We start from the raw sequence: 20,030 nt of genomic DNA, 5'->3' as shown, positions 1-20,030 counted from the left end.
GTGAGGATCAAGATCGGAATGAGTGTGCCGCGGAGTGTGGTTGGGGCTCGGAGTGGGCTTGGGTGGGGCAGCTCTCTGGAGGGTAGGAGCCTCTGGCCTCTGGGAGGGGAGAGTTGGAAGCAGAACCAGGACCTGACCAATGGGGAGAGTGCCTGTATTTGCACTCAGGAGTCTGCAAATTCCTGGCGCTCTGATATCCGCCTGACACCATCCCCCTCCCCCTCTCCCGCCCGCCCAGGGCATAAAAGGCACCAGGTGAGGGCCTCGCCACTCCTCCTGCCGACCGCAGCAACTCCGGCCAGTGTCGTCCACGTCCTGCTTCGCCATGACTTCCTACAGCTATCGCCAGTCGTCGGCCACCTCGTCCTTCGGGGGTCTGGGCGGTGGCTCCGTGCGCTTCGGGGCGGGAGGCGCTTTCCGAGCTCCCAGCATCCATGGGGGCTCGGGCGGCCGCGGCGTGTCGGTGTCCTCCGCCCGCTTCGTGTCCTCGTCCTCCTCCGGGGGCTACGGCGCGGGCTATGCGGGCGCCCTGGCCGGCTCCGACGGGCTGCTGGCCGGCAACGAGAAGGTGACCATGCAGAACCTTAACGACCGCCTGGCCTCCTACCTGGACAAGGTGCGCGCCCTGGAGATGGCCAACGGCGACCTGGAGGTGAAGATCCGCGACTGGTACCAGAAGCAGGGGCCCGGGCCCGCCCGCGACTACAGCCACTACTTCAAGACCATCGAGGACCTTCGTGACAAGGTGGGCGGTGGCCTGGCCGCGGAAAGTGCACCTGCCGCGAATATCCAGCCCCGCGGGCCGGGCGAGGCCCAAGGTGGGGGCGGCGGGCGCCCGAGCCACCTCCCGGCTGGGGCGGGAGCGAGCCCGGTAGGACGTGGGAGGGCCCACAGGGTGGGGCACAGGGATTCGGGCAGGTGAGGAGGCGCTGGACAATGGGGACAGGAAGGGGAAGCCCGGGGGCGGGATGGGGGCGGGGAACGGGGACGGGTTAGTGTGGGGAGCTAGAGGGCAGGAAGAAGAAGGCGCGCGCGCGGGTCGGGGAAGAGGGGTCAGAAGGAGTGGGAGGAGATGGGCTCCCCTGAGGTCTAGACCTGAGCTGCTGTCGCAACAGGGAAATGCAAGAGTTTGGCCAGGGAGGAATCTGGTCCATCCCGGCCCAGACCTGCCCTCTGCTGCCCCGGTGTGGGGCCCTCTGCTTTCCTTTTCTCTGGCAGGACAGATCTGGTTTCCATCACGCTCAGGCTGAAGCCCCTCCCCTGCGCAGGGGGCCATATGGGACTTAGAGGAGCTGTAGGAAGAAAGGGAGAGGCAGTTATGGCCCCTGGTTATGGAGGGACATATGCTGTGGTCCCTGGACGGAGTAAGGGAGGGACATGCCGAGCTTGAGAAAGACCTCTAGGGAGAGGACCACGGGCATTAGTAGTTCTGTGTAAGTGGGGACCCCACATCCAAGCTGCAGGCTCTTGCTGGGGGGCACTCAGGGGCCCGGAGGGTCGGGGCTTGGTCTCCACCCACAGGGAAGAACTCAGAGCTTTGAACTCAGTCCAGAAGAAATGTTTCAGAAGCCAGTGGGCCATTTAACAGCCTCACATATTGAGTCTCCAAACGCACAGCCGCCCCCCAACATAGCCCCACGCCCTGCCTGTGCCTGGCATGGTGCTGGGTGCTGGGGCTTAGACCAGATCCATCGATGAGGGAGAGCTAGAGATGTAAACTAGGATAATGCTTTCACACTTTGAAGATTTCGACCTGCACTAGAAAATATATTTTACCTGAAAGATGAGGTGCAGAGTGCCGGCATGTAATAGATGCTCAACAAAAGGAATTCCTTTCCCTAAAGGCAAAATGTGACTTGAGTAGGGGGTACGAACAAAAGACAACGGGGTAACCCCCGTGCTTCCCTGCATCTGGTCTGCAGATCACTAGAGGCTGCCTCCCTAAGACCATTTAGAGTTTCCCTGGGTGCAGGTTTCCCAACTTTACCCCCAGGCTTACCTCCCTGCCCTTCCGCCTACCTCCTACCTCCTGGCTCAGCCTCCCTGGCAGTGGTTTCTCCTTCTCCAGCTCCTGGGCCTGGACTGATTCCAAGGCCTTCCAGAGAGCAGGCTGATGGGCAGCCTGGATTGGCTGGGGCTTTGGTCTCTAGGGAGTGGGGTCATGTGTAATACTCCTCTCTCTCTTAGGGGAAAGTAGGTGGGTAGGGCCAGGAGGCTGAACTGGTGCCAACCTCCTGCTTTCTGCCTTCCAGATTCTTGGTGCCACCATTGAGAACTCCAAGATAGTCCTGCAGATCGACAATGCTCGTTTGGCTGCAGACGACTTCCGAACCAAGTGAGCATCTCTGACTTGGGGTGGGGTGGCGGCTGCAGAAGCCAGAGCAATGGAGGGGGGCAATCTCAAGCCTTTTTGGGGCTCAGGGCAGTGGGGGGGGATGGACTCTGCCCTCACTCACCCCAGCTAGTCTGAAGCACAGCCCTCCACGGACTCCTGAACCCTGGAGAGGTGTGGATGTCTTCAGAGGTACAGAGGAAATGCTGACCTGACTGCAAATATTCCCTCTGAAAGATTCGAGACAGAGCAGGCCCTGCGCATGAGCGTGGAGGCCGACATCAACGGCCTGCGCAGGGTACTGGACGAGCTGACCCTGGCCAGGACCGACCTGGAGATGCAGATTGAAGGCCTGAAGGAAGAGCTGGCCTACCTGAAGAAGAACCATGAGGAGGTGGGTTTCAAGCTGGACCTCCTGTCCATCCCAGTCCAGCTTCTCAGGACTGAAGACAATTTTTTATTCTGTATCCTCTGACTCTGGCCACTTTTGCTGCATCCTCAACATGGCCCTAGGTGTGTAGCATGGCTCTCAAGGGTTCTAGCAGGGGATGGTGGTGACCTTGTCTCTCCCCCAGTCAGCACTCCTAGGTCTGCATCTGGAAACCAGCCCCCAATGGCCTGGGGGATGGGGGAGTGACCTGGCCCAGGCCCAGCAGGCTCTGGGCCCTGACATGCCCACCTCTGCTGTCTCTTTCCAGGAAATCAGTGTCCTGAGGGGCCAGGTGGGTGGCCAGGTCAGCGTGGAGGTGGATTCCGCTCCGGCCGTCGACCTAGCCAAGATCCTGAGTGACATGAGAAGCCAATATGAGGTCATGGCTGAGAAGAACCGGAAGGATGCTGAGGCCTGGTTCACCAGCCAGGTACGGAGGGGAAGGAGGCAGGTGCCCTGTGGGGAGGTGGCAGGCAAGGAGAGAGGGCTTAATATTCCCTGGCTTATTCCCTCTGCCTCCCCTCACTGCAGACTGAGGAGCTGAACAAGGAGGTCGCTGGCCACACAGAGCAGCTGCAGATCAGCAAGACGGAGGTCACCGACCTGCGACGCACCCTCCAGGGTCTGGAGATCGAGCTGCAGTCTCAGCTCAGCATGGTCTGTGCCCTCTGCCCTGTGGGAAGCACCCTCGTGTCCTCGCAGCCTTGGGCAGTCTGGGTGGTGGCTGTGCCCATGCCCTCTCTCAGCACCAGGCACGGCTGAGACTCCTTCCCTCTCCCTGCCCTCAGAAAGCCGCCCTGGAAGGCACCCTGGCAGAAACGGAGGCTCGCTTTGGAGCCCAGCTGGCACAGATCCAGGCACTGATCAGCGGCCTCGAAGCCCAGCTGAGCGACGTGCGAGCCGACACCGAGCGGCAGAACCAGGAGTACCAGCAGCTCATGGACATCAAGTCCCACCTGGAGCAGGAGATCGCCACCTACCGAAACCTGCTGGAGGGCCAGGACGCCTACTACAATGACCTGTCCCTGCCCAAGGTCCTCTGAGTCCAGTGGCCCCCTCGGCTTCCTGCCCTCCTGCAGAGGGATTCCCCTGGGTAGGGGCGTAAGAGGGGAGGGACCCTTCCCTGGCTCTCCCCCTGAGCTGCCAATAAAACTTTATGGCCTAAGGGAAGAAGGTTGCTGGGTTTGTTATTTCAGCCCATGGGCCGGGCCTTGGCACTGTTTGGCTTTGTTTGAAACAGAGTCCATCCACCCTGTCCCAGGAAAGGGAAGAGGGGGTCGCACACAAACTCCAACTCTTACGGTTATTCCGTCTTCATTCATCTTACCTGTTCCTTAAAACAAACTTGTGAACTAAGCATTGCTCCCACTTTACAGAGGGGTAAACTCAGGCCCAGAGGGGCAAGGTGGTTGGTGGTACAGGTAACTGTTCTAACACCTAGCAAAGGTAGGATTTGAAACTGGTTTTTGCTTCCAGATTTAGTTTTCTGACTATGGTACTTCCCTACAAGGGTTGGTGTGTGTTTGTGTAGGTGTAATTAATGTTTGCTGAGCACCTACTATGTACCATGTAATATAGTATGAGTGACATCTTACAGAGCAGGAAAACAGGCTCAGAGAGGTTAAGTAGCTTGCCCAACGCCTCACAGTGACTACCTGGCAGAGCTAAGACCAGAATCTACATTTACTGATTTTTTTTTTTCTGCTTGTTGGCACTTTCTTATTTATTTATTTATTTATTATTATTTTTAAATTGAAGGATAGTTGGTTTACAATGTTGTGTTAATTTCTGGTGTACAGCATAACGATTGAGTTATACATATATAGATATATTTTCCTTTTCATGTTCTTTTTCATTATAGGCTATTACAAGATACTGAATATAGTTCCCTGTGCTCTACAGTAGGACCTTATTGTTCATCTATTTTATATATAGTAGTTAGTATCTGCAAATCTCGAACTCCCAATTTATCCCTCCACCCATTTCTTAATTCTTAACCTACAATGCCAACCCTGCCCCCCTGTCTCCTAGGATGACACGACTCGTACCAGTTCCTCAGTACAGTCTAGTCTTGTTCTGGGACAAAGCAAGTTCAGAGGAACCCCTGAGGCAATTCCTCCTGACACATTTCTCCACCTAACTGAAGGAGAAACTGGGGCTTTGGGGTCAGAGCCTGGGTAACGGGGGCAGGCATCTGCTCAGAGGTTGGCTGGGGAGGGTGTGGTGTGCCCGTTGGCGTGTGTGCGTGTGCGTGCATGGACACCTCCATCCATCCCTGGGCAGCCCCGTGTCAGCCCCTTACGCCCACCAGCCCATACCTGGGCCCAGAGCCTGGAATAGGACCCAGCCGTGACCCAGACCTCCCACAATGACCCCCAACCTGGCTTGCCTGGGGCTGGTCCTGGGTCCACAAAGGAACACCAAGTCCCAGTATCCTGGTTCAGCTCTGCCCTTGGGTGGGTACGGTCCTGCCCCTGTGGTTTATGGCTCAGCTGCCAAAAACGGAGGCCAAGTAAAGGTAAATAAGAAGTCCCACTTACTCCAGCTGAGAGGTTCAGGCTGAGTGGACTGCGCAGGGCCCGAGCATCTATCTGTGACAGGAGGCCGGCCCTGTGAGGGAGGGGTCAGTGGAGAAGCGCTACCCCACCCTCCTAGAAGGTCTTCTCTAGGGGCACAGGCTGTGCAGCACTGGGCCAAGGAGGCCTGAGACCCTTCATCCTGAAGCAGGTGCCCTTTCTGCCATTTTCCCATGGGCCTTGGCGAGGGTCATTCACTTGCTCCAAATCACAGGCTGGTGACCAAAGAGCCCAGCTCTTCCTCTACCCCTGCTGCAGCCCTGGGCCGGGAGCCCTTCCGCCACTCCCCCAGCTATCCATCAACACCCACGTTCCCTCTTTCCCTCTTAACTTAGGAGGCCTTGGAGCTAGGGGCCAGAGGCCATGCTGCACCTCCAGGCTGGGACTGCCCAGAGGTATTTGTTCCCTGTTCATGAAAGCCTCTGTTGTTGTCACAGCTGAAACCCTCCCCTATGCTCCAGAGGCCCCTGGAATGTGGCTGTGGGGTGGGGTCTGGGCCCACACAGGTGGGGCTGGTGGCTGGGTCGCAGGTTTGGGTGTCAGGAATAAAGCCTGCCTTTGTGCGTGTGTATGTGTGTGTGTGGAGGGTGGGGACACTTCTGTCTCAGTCTGGGAGCTGAAACTAGGGATAGTGTGTTGACACAGCAGCTGGGATAGAGGAGAGGGAGAGAGACGAAGGGGGAGGGGATTTGAGGAGTGAGGTTTTCCAGGCTGGTTCTCATGACCACTTCAGTTTGCAAGCATTTCCGGCCCATCTTCTTGCTCCATCCATGTGAGTCAGCCTGGGCTGGAGTTATTCCCGTTTTCCTGATTGGTAGACTGAGGCTCAGAGAGAGGAGGCTTGATTATCCAAAGCCACATAACTAATAAATGAGAAACGAGGAATTCTCCAGGCCCCAGGGTGTATATTCTCTCTGCCCCCTGCATCTCCCTGGGGAGCAGAGGAGGTGAGGGTGGACTCTAACATTTATGGAGACCTCCACTCCCCATGGGCCATCAAATGCTCACTGTGGCCCTGTAGCTGGGGTCGTTGTTACTGGGGTCAGTGGGGTTTTTCTTTCTTTCTTTTTTTTTATTGTGGTAAAATACACAACATAAAATTTACCATCTTAACCATTTCTAAGTGTACAGTTATGTGGCATTAAATATACCCACACTGTTGTGCAACCATCACCACCCTCCATCCTCATAACTCTTTCCATCTTGTAAAGATGAACCTTTATCCCTAGTAAACGATAACTCCCCACTCTCCCTCCCCAACTCTGGCAACTGCCATTACACTTTCCATCTTTATGACTTTGACTCTGCTCAGTACTTCATATAAATGGGAAAATGGCCCAATATTAAGTTGGGAACCTGGGTCGGAGACGTTGAGTCACACCCAGAGGTGGAGTCCAGCCCAGGCTCCTTCTGCTGGGCTGCATCGTCCCATCCCCAGGACAGGAGGCCGGCTCTGTGGATAGCCTCTGTCTGCAGTGGGCGAAGGACAGAAATTGGCATCCTGGGTGGGCTGCCTAGGGCAGGGCCTGGGGCCACAGTCTGGACTAGGGCCAAATGGAGCTTGATCTTTGCCCTCATCCAGCTGTCCCCTCCTGGCCCTAATGCGTAGGCCCCAGGCACACAGACCTTGAGCTCATAGGAGCTGTTTGGACCGAAACCAGGGATTCAAGACTGGGCCAGCTGCCGCCTGGCCTGGTCCTGAGAGTGTAGGGAAAGCTATCTTGAGGGGCTGCTGGAGGGGAGTCAGGGTGCAGAGAGAGGTTGGCGGGGCTCCAGCCCTCCCTCACCCAGGGCTGACGGTACGTAATTGTTCATGGTAATTGCTTGGGGCCGTAATGTCTGCAGAGGCTTTAATGAGCTATGGCTGATCTGAGTTTGATTATTTTTCTTTCAGAGGAAAAGACAATATCCTCCCACCCATGAGACAATACCGCACTGTCTGGGTTCAGCACTGAGAGGCCCGGCTGACGGTGATGCTGGGTGAGAAGTCTGCCCCTACGCCCCAGGACTGCACCCCGCTTCTGACATCTTAACTCAGGTGCAGGAGTCTGGGGTCTGTGGGGGTGAGCCTTCTTTCTTATTCCTTGTTTGAGTGGGGGTCAGGGGATCCACTGAGTCCTGGCGAAGCCTTCTTACTAGCTGTGCCACCTTATACAAATCGCTTTCCCTCTCTGAGCCCCAATTCCTTCTGAAATAGGGGCAGGGATCATCTTCTGAGATGTGAGGATTGGAGGCGTGGAAGCAAAAATATCTTGTAAACCGTGAAGTATGCAGTGGAAGTAAGAAATTACTCCTATTAGAGCAATAATAACAAAGATCTGCATTGCCCAAGAGGTGCTGGGTGTGGTAGGATATGGAAGGGTACGATGCTCACTCATGGGGTATATCTGATGCTCAAGAACAAAAGTTCCTCCTGCTGAGGGTCCTTGGAAGTCCCAGGTACTAGATGTGCACCACGCTCTCTGGCCCTTCATAAGACGGGGAGCCAAGAGGAGGCAGGATGGGCACTTTTGGGCCTCGGTCCTTCCCTGGAAGTGGGAGTTGAAAGTTTCCAGTTGCTCCAAGGAAACTGAGACTTGAAAGGTACCATGCCGAAGGTTTTTACAAGTGGCAACTGATAGAACCAGCCTTGAACCCAGACCCAAGGGGCTCCAGGGCTCTGTCCACTTCATGGTGCTGTAAGGCCTGGGCCAGGAACCCCCCCTCCTGACTCTCCAGTCTAGTCTTGCTCACTTCCCCACCCCTGGCTCTCTCTCAACCCTGGAGCTGCAGACTTAGGGCCAGGCCTGGCTCCAGGGGTACTCCCACAGGTATCAGGTATCCCAGGAAAGCGGGCCCCTGAGCTGGTGGCAGAGGAACACGCTCTCCTGAGTGTTGGACTCCCCTCTCCGGCCTCAGCATCCTGCTCTGTGAAGTGGTGCCTTGGCCTTCAAAAATCTCCGAGGTGACTTCCAGTCTGCCTGCCGGGCCTCCTTCTCCCCTCCCTCCTCAAAGTGCTCAAGCACGTGCAGCCCTCTGGGTCGGGTCCCTCCTCAGCCCTGCGGCGGCTCTTGGCAGGACAAATGGGGTTAATCTGGTCCCGCTGTGCAGCAACATGCCTCTCCCTGGAGAAGGCAGGGGCTTTCTGGAACTTGTTCCCGTCTTATCTGCAGAGGTTTGCCCCAACTCGTCCCTGCAGCAAGGCGAAGGTTCGGTGACATGTAGTTGGCAGGTGGTAGGATGATCTATCAGCCCCATGTCAGCCCTGAGCCTGCTGGCTTTTGTGAGACTTCCAGTGCAGTGGGGCTGGGGGCTGGGGGGCACTGGAGAAGCAGGAGGGGGGCTGCAGGTGGGGGAGAGGGGGAGGGGGTGGAGGAAAAATGTCCATTTGCAGCATCAAGGAAGTGACAGATGCTGGCACCTCTGGTCACCTCAGCTGCAACTTGACTCAAGATCCCTCTCCTGTCCTCAGCCTGTCCCCGTGGGCTTGCATTCCTCCACATGCCTCTGCCCACCAATCCCCAGAGCCCCGCGGGCTCATGCCCAGGCTCTGAGGGACAGCACAGGGCACTGGTGAAAAGTGGATTCTCAAACTGAGAGCAAGGCGTCAGCCGTTCTGGGGTGAGGGTTCCCGGCTCAGAGGGGGCAGCAGAGAAGCCTGGCAATGGGCGGAGTTGGCTGGAGCCTCTCACAGGCCTGGGAGATGTGATGGGAGTTCACTCCGCTCCGTGCTCTCCTGGAGTGCAGAGATGAACCTGTAATTCAGGTGTTAAAACCATGGCCCCGGGGGCAAAACACCATACATTCTGAATCATCTCCTTTGTTGCATCAAGGGGGAAAAAAAAAAAAAAAGAAAGAAAGAAAGAAAAGAAAACCCCCACACTGGCCACATCGAGGTGTGCAGGCAGCTGTGTTTGCCGGGAACGCAGAAGGAGTTGGCTTCCCTTTTGGGGGAGGAGACGCGGTCCCACAACACCCGCAGAGGGGTATATAAGGAGCTGGTTGCTGGGGGGTGACAGGCACAGTGCCTGGGTCTCAGCCCTGCCCGTGCCTCCCACCAGCTTCTCTTGCACTGCTGAGAGCTTGGGGCTGCTGCCTGGCCATGAGCACCACATTTCTGCAGACTTCTTTCTCCAGCCTTGGGGGTGGCTCTACCCGAGGGGGTTCCCTCCTGGCTGGGGGAGGTGGCTTTGGCGGCGGGAGCCACTATGGGGGAGGTGGAAGCCGTAGCATCACAGCTTCTTCTGCTAGGTTTGTCTCCTCGGGGTCAGGAGGGGGCTACGGGGGCAGCTTGGGTGGAGGGGCTGGTAGTGGTTTGGGTGGAGGCTTTGGAGGTGGCCTTGGAGGTGGCTTTGGAGGTGGCTTTGGTGGGGGTTTTGGTGGTGGCTTTGGTGACTTCGGTGGTGGCGATGGTGGCCTCCTCTCCGGCAATGAGAAGATCACCATGCAGAACCTCAATGACCGCCTGGCCTCCTACCTGGACAAGGTGCGTGCCCTGGAGGAGGCCAACGCTGACCTGGAGGTGAAGATCCGCGACTGGTACCAGAAGCAGAGCCCCACCAGCCCGGAGCGTGACTACAGCCCTTACTTCAAGACCATAGAAGAGCTCCGGGACAAGGTGAGTCCTTGGGGGTCAGGGAGAGGGGAGCAGGTGGCTGGTGCCCTGCACACATCTCTACCAGCAGTGTTCCGGCTGTCTGGAAGAAATCCTTTCCTGCCCAGGCAGTGACTGTCGGTGTGTGACCTCTGCAAACTTGGAGTTCGGGGATTGCATTCCAGGTGCGGACGCTGGCAGCACACATCCGCTCAATCTGGCAGTGCTGGGTATCCTGGGAATCTGGTGGGGACCAGCGTGGGCTGAGGTGGGGGCAGAGTGCATGCCCTGCAGGACTTTGACTGGAGCATTCCTTTGCTTCTTTTGCAAGACTGGGAGTGGAGCTCTGGGAGTCCTGAAAGCCAGGACCGCCTGCCTCACCTTTTGGGTGACTTTGGTGGCAAAAGCACTGCCGGGACTTAGGAGACCTGGATCTGGTTGTGGGCTCTGCCACCCACTCACTCACCTTTCACTCACCTGGACGGGTTTCCTCAGCTACAAAATGCCTTCCTCAGGTTCCTGTTGACTGGGATGTTCTGTAGATGTATGGCTGTGTCAAGGTGTGCCGGAGGCCAGTGACCATGAGCTGTCCACAGGGCAGGCTAGCGGAGTGCCCTGGAGATGGGCACCCAGCCCACCCCACAGTGGCAACCTGGGATCCTTGGTCTTTCATGCTCTGGAGACAAGGAAGAGGTGTGGGGGCAGATGGAGTAGTGAGCACTCAAGGTGAAGGTGGACTTTGGCCCTGGACCCTACAGGCTTCCATTGCTGGTATCAGAGGGGAGATGGTCAGTGAGGGGTCCGACCTGGGGTGCAGGGTGGGGAGAGCAGCAGGGAAGAGGAGGGGTCCTCTAGACACCAGCTCCCCATCTTCTGCAGATCCTGGCAGCCACCATCGACAACTCCCGGGTCATCCTGGAGATTGACAACGCCAGGCTGGCGGCCGACGACTTCAGACTCAAGTACGTCCCCCGTCCCTCCCCCAGTTCAAGTGACCCAGACCCCTCACCCTTCCTCACTTGGGTTCCCTCTTTCTTCCCAGGTTTGAGAACGAGCTGGCCCTGCGCCAGGGCGTGGAGGCTGACATCAACGGCCTGCGCAGGGTGCTGGACGAGCTGACCCTGGCCAAGACCGACCTGGAGATGCAGATCGAGGGCCTGAATGAGGAGTTGGTCTACCTGAAGAAGAACCATGAGGAGGTGAGAGCGGGGCTGGGGGTCGGGGGCTGGGAAGCAGAATGGGGCCTTCTCATTATTGGCTGAAGGGCTTAGTGGTTCAGATATGCCCCTCTCCCAGCAAAACAGTGGTCAGAATGGAGAGGAAGGGGCACCATCCTCTGGTGACCCAGACCCCTTTTCTTCTCTGATCTGTAGCCAGGCCGGGTGGACAGTGGGAACTACTGTCCTAATTTGCTTCATGAGTTCACACAAGGACCCTACTGCCTTGAGGTCCTCCCTTGGTAGGATTTAGAGGGCAGGGGAGACCCTCAGAGCTGAGGGGCCCATGTGATCAAACTTCTTCATGTGCAGTGGGAAACAGAGGCGGAGGATGGGTGCAGGGCAGAGCCAAGTTCTGGGGATGAGTTAGGGATGGAGCCGGGATTGACATGGGAGACCCCAGACTCGGCTCTCTCTTCTGCCCTCTGTCTCTGAATGGAGCCCACCCACCCTGCAGGAGATGAAGGAGTACAGCAGCCAGCTGGCCGGCCAGGTCAACGTGGAGATGGACGCCGCACCGGGTGTGGACCTGACCCGGATGCTGGCGGAGATGAGGGAGCAGTACGAGGCCATGGCGGAGAAGAACCGCCGGGATGCAGAAGCCTGGTTCTTCAGCAAGGTGGGCCTGACCTGCCTGCCCCATCCCAGCTCCCTGAACTCCTGGGGGATCCATGGAGCTCACTGCTCTTGTGTGCTACTTACAGACAGAGGAGCTGAATAAGGAGGTGGCCTCCAACACAGAGATGATCCAGACCAGCAAGACAGAGATCACAGACCTGAGACGCACGATGCAGGGACTGGAGATTGAGCTGCAGTCCCAGCTCAGCATGGTGTGACTCGCCCTGCCCCACCCCTCCAGCCTCTCCCACCCTCCATGGCTGCTTAAGCCTTGGAGTTTCCCAGCTCCCTCTGGGGTGGGGGTTCCCTGCACTTCATTCAGCCCCTCTCTCCAGAGGCCCTCAGTGGCTTCCCGCCTAGCCTGTTGTGGTGTCTGTTGGTCTGTTGATCCATCAGAAAGCCGGGCTGGAGAGCTCGCTGGCAGAGACAGAGTGCCGCTACGCCACGCAGCTGCAGCAGATCCAGGGCCTCATCAGTGGCCTGGAGGCCCAGCTGAGCGAGCTCCGCAGTGAGATGGAGTGCCAGAACCAGGAGTACAAGATGCTGCTGGACGTCAAGACGCGGCTGGAGCAGGAGATCGCCACCTACCGCAGCCTCCTGGAGGGCCAGGATGCCAAGTAGGTCCCGTGGGAAGGTACCTGCAGGACCCTGGGCTGTCGGAGGGGGCAGAGCCTTAGGGAGTCAGGCCTCGATGTCTGCACCCAAGAAGGGGCAGGGGTGTAGAGGGGGGATGAGGTAGGGGATGGTTGTGGTCGGGGTGGAGCATCATCCTAAGGGCACAACGATGTGTACAGTGAAAAGAGAAGAGAGCAAGGAGTAATGGGTTCTGTACGCTGTGCTGTGGTTTTGGGTGGTTACCTTGGGCAGGTTGTGTCACCTCTTTGGACCTGTGTGCCTTCTGTAAATGACACATTTGGGCTAGTGGTCTCGGATTTAATGCTGGTTCCACTTTCAGCATTAAATAGATGGGGTTTTATCATAGGTCAGAATCTCTCTGCTTAGAGGTGGCAGGTCTGGAGGGCTCTCAGGACGTCCCAGCCTTTAGAGAAGTCAGATGTGGGGAGGAGGGTGGGGTGGGGGCTCGGGGGGACTGCTTAGCTGTCTACCGAGGTCTCCCTTAGGGAGACCTGAGCTTCTGTCCTTTGCTTACATCTGCTCCCCTCTTTCAGGATGGCTGGTATTGGCACCAGAGAAGGTAAGAAAGCTTAACTCTTCCTGAGTTGCGAGGGGAGGGAAGCTGTTTAAGCCATGATTCCCCATGGAATGGAAAGGAAGGAGAACAAGGCCAAGTATCCTAGTAGGGTGGGGACATGCCCATTCCAGTTGATACTTCTTACCCAGTGGGACCCTCTACCAGCCCCAGGTAGGGTTGAGACTGAAGATTTATTGAGAACCTTCCAGGCTGAGAAGGCTAGGTCCAGGGCATAGCTCCCCCCAGCCCTCACTTTCATGTATTTATGGTAAGATGCCCATGATTACTTCCTGTTTATGTGCAGCTTAAAAACCCTGACATTCTCGCTCACTGCAGGGCATACCTGCCACTGCCACCACCCACCTCTTTCTGAGTAATTCCAGTCCTCCTGGCAGCTCTAGGATTGGCCAATGGCCATTCTCAGGGGTGCTATCCAATTCTTTCAGAGCTCAGCCAAGGTCCTGGTCCTGTGGGAGGGAGGACAGGGAGGGTCTCCCACTCTAAAGCTCACCCCTCTTTCTACAGCCTCCCTGGGTGGTGGCAGCGGCGGCAAAGTCCGCATCAATGTTGAAGAGTCAGTGGACGGAAAGGTGGTTTCTTCTCGAAAGAGAGAAATCTAAATACCCAGTGCAAGAGAGACGCCCCCGCCACCCCAACCCTCCCCATGCTCAGTGGACAGCTGGCCAGAGGGGCCAGAAGAGCAAACTCTAGACCCAGAGGTCCCTTGTCTCCTATTTGGGTGCTTTGCATGCTCTCCCTGTGCCCCTCCCCAGCCTTCCCACCTCCTTTAGAGCAGGAAGGTGCAAAGAAACCATAGTATTGTGTAACAAGGTCGTTTGTACCATGTCTAGCCATGCAATAAAGAATTGCTTTTCCTTTTGCAAATATCTCATGGTGATACGCCAGTTTTTCTTGTTGGTGGCCTCTGAGGAGGTGCAGGGCCCACGTGCTGTCATCTCCCCCGACTTTGACTTCTTCCCTGCACAGTCATTCTTTGAGGTCCCTGGGGTGCCTGGGACAAACCGGGCTGCTCAGGGGACTTGCTATACAGCTTACCCCCTTAAGCGATCATGGAAACAGGAGACGAGGTTCCTTAGAGCAGTTTGGCGTACCTAGCACAGAGCCAGACACATCGACTGATCACTTGCCAGATGCCTGCCTGTGTGGACGGCATTGGTTCACCACTGCACGGCTGGCCCTGCGCTCGGCCCACCCGCCCTCAGTTCTCATGTGATACAACTGCAGGTGGTCCTAATTTCTTATTCCCTCTTAGAGGCGAGATGAGAAACCTATAGAGGGAGTCAGGGAGATGACTTGCCCAGAAGCTTCATGGATGGATGGATGGATAGTAAGCTGCAGGGCTGGGGCTGGGTCCCACATCCGTATGACTCTAAGACCAGGGCTCGTTCAGACCCTGGTCCTTCGCAGTTCATTGCCAGGATCCTCCTCCTTGCTTCTGGTCCTCACCACATGTGCCCCCTGAACCTCCCTTCTTTTCCAGCCAGGTACACTTGACCTCCAGAGTGATTGAACCAGTTCCCATCTCTGCCCCCCTACAAAGCTGGCCCCCATTCCCCCCGAAGCTGCCATCTCCTCATAAGGCACTTAAAGTGCCCAGAGGGAAAGACACCAGCTCCAAGAAGCCCTCCCTGATTTTCCCATGCTTACGTCCAAAGCAACACCAACCCCTACTGCCCTTCTCTGTCCAAGTCCTGCTCCTGCTCCCCTCTCCCCAGTCTCCACCCTAGGGCTCATTAGAGCAGAGGCATCCATGCACACCTGATTTGTTGCCTCTGGTCTGGCACTGGTTCCTCTGGGATTCACAGCCCACTGGCAGAGGCCAGGGAATGAGGAAGTGGAGAACTCTGGGTGCCCTGGTTGGGCTGGGCTGGGGTCAGGATTGGTGGGCAGGGGGAGGGAGAACCGGTTTCTTAGTCCTGCTAGGAAGAGCAGGTAGGAGGTGTCTCTGTTCTCCTGAGAATCTGATCAACTAGAGGAAGGGCCCAGCCCTCTAAGAGGGACCCTGTGGGTCTCACGGGTCAAACTCCTTATGCAGTGATCCTGGCTGGAGAGAAGGTGTCACCTGATCTTTCTGAGGGAGGTTTAATCTAGAATGTGTCTCCTGAGTACACACTCCGAGGCCAGACTCCCCTGGGGCTGGAGGAAGGAAAGGGAATTTATTAAGTGTTCCATTCTGGGTTCTGGGCAGGGCGTTGAGTGGACAGCATCTCATTTACTCTCTCGACAGCTTTTGAAGTCGTGGTCAGACTTTAGCACTTCAGTTTTCAGACAAGGAAACTGAATCCCAGGGAAGTTAAGTCATTTGAATGAAGGCACAGCTAGGAAATCGTGAAACGGGATCTGGCACAGTCTCTCTGATTCCAGACGCTTGCTTTTCCCACAATGCCACGAGGGCAACGGAACCTGGCAACGCCTTCCTTACAGGGTGTGCTGCTCTGAAACCTATTTCTTAACCTCTGGGGGCAGCCTGTTCAAGTGTCACCCAGCTGTTACGGTCACAAAGATTGTCCTCACATGGAACCTTGGTCTCTCACGCTGTGGTTCAAGCCCAGAGTGCCAAGTGCCACATTCCCGACATCCTGGGATCAGTCAGGCTCCTTCTGGGGACTCTCCAACCCTATCGCCTGCTGTTCCTGCCTCTCTGACCTCTGGGCTTCTGTTGGGAGGTCTCAGACCTTCTAAATAGCTGCTACCAATGCTAGCTGTTCTTCCTTTTTGCAAAAACAATCGCCTCTGCAAAGGTGTAGAGGGGCAAGGGGGCTCAGCCCTCATCCAGGGAGACTTCTCTCAGGGCCAGACCCTGAGCTGCTGGAGAGAGGGTGCTGCTTCCACCCTCACCGCCGGAGCGCCCATTCTTGCTCTGCTGGGATTCCGGGACGGGCTGTCAGAGGCCCATGGAACTTGCCAAGCCCTGTCCCCTGCCTGACCCTGGAGCGAGATGCCCACGCCCAGAGACAGCTCAAGCCTGGCTGAGCCCTTAAATAGTCTCTGCGCAGAGATGGCCCGCCTTCTGCCCGCTCCTGGACTGAGGTGGGGCTAGGTTTCCAGCCAATCTGGGAAGCAAGAAGCAGGCCTCTTTTCTCCCCTTAGAGAGGCCAGCTTTGGGACAAGGGATTAGGTCCCTGGGTGCGTCCTCTGTTCAGGCTAGGCTTCCCAGAGCAGGCGTGGGGCATACCCACCACTCTCTCCCCGAGGACTTTGACTGGTCCCTGCCCCTCTTTGAGTCTCAGTTTCCTCATCTTTAAATTGAAAATTCTGGCTGGATGAGATGAATTTTTTTTTAAATGAAGTATAGTCGAGTTACAGTGTTTTGTTAGTTTCTGGTGTACAGTATAATGATTCAATCATATATTCTTTTTCATATTCTTTTTAAAAATGATCATATTCTTTTTTATTATAGGCTATTACAAGGTATTGAATATAGTTCCCTACGCTATACAGTAGGACCTTGTTGTTTATCTGTTTTATCTATTTTATATATTGTAGTTTCTGCAAATTCCAAACTCCCAATTTATCCCTTCCCACCCCCTTTCTCCTCTGGTAACTATAAGTTTGTTTTCTATATCTCTGAGTCTGTTTCTGTTTTGTAAAAAAATCTGTGTGTTTTTTAGATTCTATATATAAGTAATAACATGATATTTTTCTTTCTCTTTCTGGTTTATTTCAGTTAGTATGAAAATCTCCAGGTCTATCCACATTGCTGCAAATGGCATTATTTCATTATTTTTTCTTTACAGCTGAGTAGTATTCCATCACATATATATTCCACAATTTCTTTATCCAGTCTTCTGTTGATGGACATTTAGGTTGCTTCCATGTCTTGGCTATTGTCAATAGTGCTGCTATGAACATTGGGGTGCATGTATCTTTTCAAATTAGAACTCCCTCCAGATATACACCCAGCAGTGGGATTGCTGGATCATAGGGTAAGTCTATTTTTCAGTTATTTAAGGACTCTCCATACTGTTTTCCATAGTGGCTGCACCAAACTGCATTCCCCTCAGCAGCATGGGAGGTTCCCTTTTGGATGAGATGATCTTGACGTTCTCTATGAGCTGATCTGCATCCTGGGACCTCAGAGGGGCTCCTGGCCCCTGAGATCTGTGACAGCAGGGGCTGGATCTACCCCATGCACTGCCGAATCCTCGGAGAGGGAGCTAGATAAATATTTGTTGTACAAATGCGCGAACTTTCTTCTCTTTTGCTCTTTCCTGTCTTAGACGTGACGTGACTCTGGAAATTCACTAGTGTCTTGGGCATGTGCCCACATGGTGGTCCCTCTGTGGGCAGCTGGTGGCAGAGGGCGGGGGGGAATAAGGAGGCGGCAGCTTTTCCTGTGAGATTTGGAGCTGGGTGACCCCATCGGTTACCATTCCTGTTTGCCGTTGCTTCTCACCTAAAGCCAGCAGACAATGTATCTTTAAAACAGCTTCTCAGGCCGTTTTCCAGAGCTCCCCTCTGCCAGAAGCAATATTTGGAGGTATATTTGACAAAGACCCTGTCTTTAGGGAACGTAAAACTGACTGGGGGAAATAAGACAGGAATGCCACCAACTGTCACCTGTCCGGTGGCTGTGGGTGCCGTGCTGGCTGCAGGAACTAGAGATGGAGGCAAAGCAGTGAGCTGGCACAGAATGGAGGCCCAGAGGAATTCTTGGACAGGTCATCTAACAATGATAAGCCTGTACTTCCTCATTTGTAACAGGGAAGGACTAGTAACCTTCTGCCTGCTGGGTGCTCCCGTGGGTCAGGTGCTTCTCAAACACTAACTCATCTAAGGCCTGTTTTTCCGATGGGACCACAGAGGAGGCCCTGAGAGGTTGAGCATCTTTCCCAAGGTCACGCAGGCAGTCTACGGCAGATGGAGGGTTGAAACTCAGGTCCACTGAATTCAAAGTCTTTGCTGACCTCGCTGGGTTTCCAGAGAGCCCTAGTGGTATAAGGGATTTGAGGAAGAAAAAGAAAAAGAAGACACTAATGAACTTATCTACAAAACAGAAAGAGACTCACAGACATAGTAAACAAACTTATGGTTACTGGGGGGAAAAAGGGGTGGGAAGGGATAAATTGGGAGTTCGAGATTTGCAAATATTAACTACTACATATAAAATATATAAAAAACAAATTTCTTCTGTGTAGCACAGGGAACTATATTCAATACCTTGTAGTAACTTACAACGAAAAAGAATATGAAAATGAGTATATGTATATCTGCCTTTCACAAGAGTCCCCATCCCTGTGGGGGAGCCTTAAGACCCTTTGGGAGGTTGTCAGGCATCCTGGGCTCTGGACCCCTTGTGGTCCAAGGAGAGAGGAAGGGAGGAATCTGATCTGAGATCCAAGAAAGGAACCCTGGGTTAGGAGCTGGGGGATGGGGCCTAGGCCTCTGTTCGGCAGATGAGTGATCTGGTGACTCTGGATAAATCTTTGAGAATCAGAGACTGAGGAGACATTGCTGAAGGAAACAGAATCATTTCCATGTAAGGCCCATGATGAATCAGTGGTGGAAATCCATGCAGTTCTCTTTCCTTCCCACTGCTCTGGATCTTGGCTTTCTGGGCCTTGGTTTTCCTACACATGAAATGAAGGGGTTGGATGGGAAAGTTCCTAAGTTGTCCTAAAAACAATTTAGGCTTGGACATTCTGTGTTGAGTGAGTACCACCGCCAGTCCCCGAGGTTTGGAGCTCATGTCAGGACAGACAGCAGACAGGCTGACCGTCAGGCCACCACCAGCTGCATAGGCCTAACCACTGTGCGATGCAAGACCATCCACCAGCTGGGTCTTGGGTGACAGGGGGCCTGAGGATGGCAACAGAAGACACCCTTGGTTGGATGGGATGGCGCTGACACCAGCCGGGAAGGGATTTACCATGTAGTAGTGAAGGGGGCAGAACCTAGAGCCAGAGGTTTGAATCTTGGCTCTGACATAATGAAGTCTGGGCAATGCAAACCGCTCCTAGCCTTAGTTTCCTCATCTGAGAAAAGGGTATGATACAAAGAGTGGAGTTATTTCAAGGACCAAACGAAGTCAGGCACGTAGAGCATTTAGCACAGTGTTCAAGCAATGACAGCAAGTGTAATCGTTGTCTTTTAACAGAATGGAACCTTCAGCAATCGTGTGCTGATTTCATGGTGACCTGGGTCTAGTGACTTGGCTCCCCTGATCCTCATCTGGGGTTGTAACATGGGATTATATATTCATGGGGTTAGTAAAAACTCTCTACCATCGCAGCGTGGATTCTGGAGCAACATGTTCAGCACAGCCTCACTTGCTGGGGATACTCATAAATGTAGCGTTCTCTCCCCTTACCTGGAAAAAACATAGGGGAGGGAACTGAATTTGGTGTGATTTTTACCAGAAAGCAAAGAAGGAAGCTTAAGACACGTGAGCAGGGCCTCAGCTCCAGCCCTCTGAGCTGTCCCATTCGGAGCTGGGTTGGGAGAGGCGAGATGGGGTTCCTGGGAGAGGTTGGGATGAGTCTCTGCCCAGCATCCTCCAGGAGGGCTGGCCTGTGTCCCCCGGCCCTGTGTGCCCTGGGTTCACTGCAGGTCAGTGGAAGGCATTCCTGTGTCAAGGCATCACATACCCTGCTGGGGAGGGGAGGGGAGGGGAGGGGAGGGGAGGGGAGGGGCGGGGAGGGCAGGCATGTCCTGGCTGCCGTGTTTGTACCACTGGGGATTGAGAGGCTCTGTGGTATTGTTCCTCTCCGAGGCGTTGGCCGAACCTGCTCTTCAGCCCCAGGAGGCTTGTCATTCCAGGCCTAGCAGGTTCCATTAATCACCTTCTTGTCACTTTTGATCCTCTACGGAGAGCACGGGAGCTCCTGCTTTGGGCTGAATCACCCCTTTTTGGAGAGAGAGCGCTGAGCCATCAGTTTGGGGTGGGAGGGCTGGGCAGGGTCAGGGGTCAGCCTGAATCCCTGGCCTCACTGTGGTCTCAGGGCGCCCACAGCCCGCCCTGGCTCCCTCCCTGACGCTGCCACCCGCTGGGTGAGACTCCCAGCAGGCCCACTCCTCTCCCCGCAAAAAACAAAGGCCAAGAAAGCCCTGACTCAGAGCCCTCCTTTCTGG

The 20,030-nt window shown here is 55.1% G+C and overlaps 2 protein-coding genes across 3 annotated transcripts; both read left to right on the top strand.

Moving 5' to 3' along the window:
- Positions 1 to 233: 233 nt before the first annotated feature.
- KRT19 (keratin 19) lies at positions 234 to 3,936 on the top strand. Its single transcript, XM_032498149.1, has 6 exons — positions 234 to 745; positions 2,253 to 2,335; positions 2,570 to 2,726; positions 3,031 to 3,192; positions 3,294 to 3,419; positions 3,551 to 3,936. Exons 1-6 carry the CDS (start codon positions 326 to 328, stop codon positions 3,803 to 3,805), a joined length of 1,203 nt encoding a protein of 400 aa, XP_032354040.1. The 5' UTR covers positions 234 to 325; the 3' UTR covers positions 3,806 to 3,936.
- A 5,378-nt stretch (positions 3,937 to 9,314) lies between these two features.
- Positions 9,315 to 13,825, top strand: KRT15 (keratin 15). 2 transcript variants are annotated; one of them, XM_032498130.1, is made up of 9 exons: positions 9,815 to 9,935; positions 10,427 to 10,699; positions 10,791 to 10,873; positions 10,954 to 11,110; positions 11,586 to 11,747; positions 11,833 to 11,958; positions 12,143 to 12,363; positions 12,916 to 12,941; positions 13,464 to 13,825. In XM_032498130.1, the coding sequence occupies exons 2-9, from the start codon at positions 10,454 to 10,456 to the stop codon at positions 13,556 to 13,558; spliced, it is 1,116 nt and encodes a 371-aa protein (XP_032354021.1). In that variant the 5' UTR covers positions 9,815 to 9,935; positions 10,427 to 10,453; the 3' UTR covers positions 13,559 to 13,825. The 2 variants fall into 2 exon arrangements, with proteins under 2 accessions (XP_006178756.1, XP_032354021.1); XM_006178694.3 differs by lacking the exon at positions 10,427 to 10,699 and having other exon boundaries at positions 9,315 to 9,935.
- Positions 13,826 to 20,030: the final 6,205 nt, after the last annotated feature.

This window comes from Camelus ferus, chromosome 16 (assembly GCF_009834535.1).
Source record: "Camelus ferus isolate YT-003-E chromosome 16, BCGSAC_Cfer_1.0, whole genome shotgun sequence".
Taxonomy (NCBI): domain Eukaryota; kingdom Metazoa; phylum Chordata; class Mammalia; order Artiodactyla; family Camelidae; genus Camelus; species Camelus ferus.
This window is presented reverse-complemented; position numbering and strand designations above follow the sequence as displayed.

Bases quoted from the DNA above. Each gene is read 5' to 3' on its own strand.
- KRT19 (XM_032498149.1), top strand. From the start codon at position 326: ATGACTTCCTACAGCTATCGCCAGTCGTCGGCCACCTCGTCCTTCGGG. The intron at 2,336-2,569 runs GTGAGCATCTCT...TCCCTCTGAAAG, and splicing joins GCAGACGACTTCCGAACCAA to ATTCGAGACAGAGCAGGCCC. The intron at 2,727-3,030 runs GTGGGTTTCAAG...GTCTCTTTCCAG, and splicing joins TGAAGAAGAACCATGAGGAG to GAAATCAGTGTCCTGAGGGG.
- KRT15 (XM_006178694.3), top strand. From the start codon at position 9,420: ATGAGCACCACATTTCTGCAGACTTCTTTCTCCAGCCTTGGGGGTGGC. The intron at 10,874-10,953 runs GTACGTCCCCCG...CTTTCTTCCCAG, and splicing joins GCCGACGACTTCAGACTCAA to GTTTGAGAACGAGCTGGCCC. The intron at 11,959-12,142 runs GTGTGACTCGCC...TTGATCCATCAG, and splicing joins TGCAGTCCCAGCTCAGCATG to AAAGCCGGGCTGGAGAGCTC.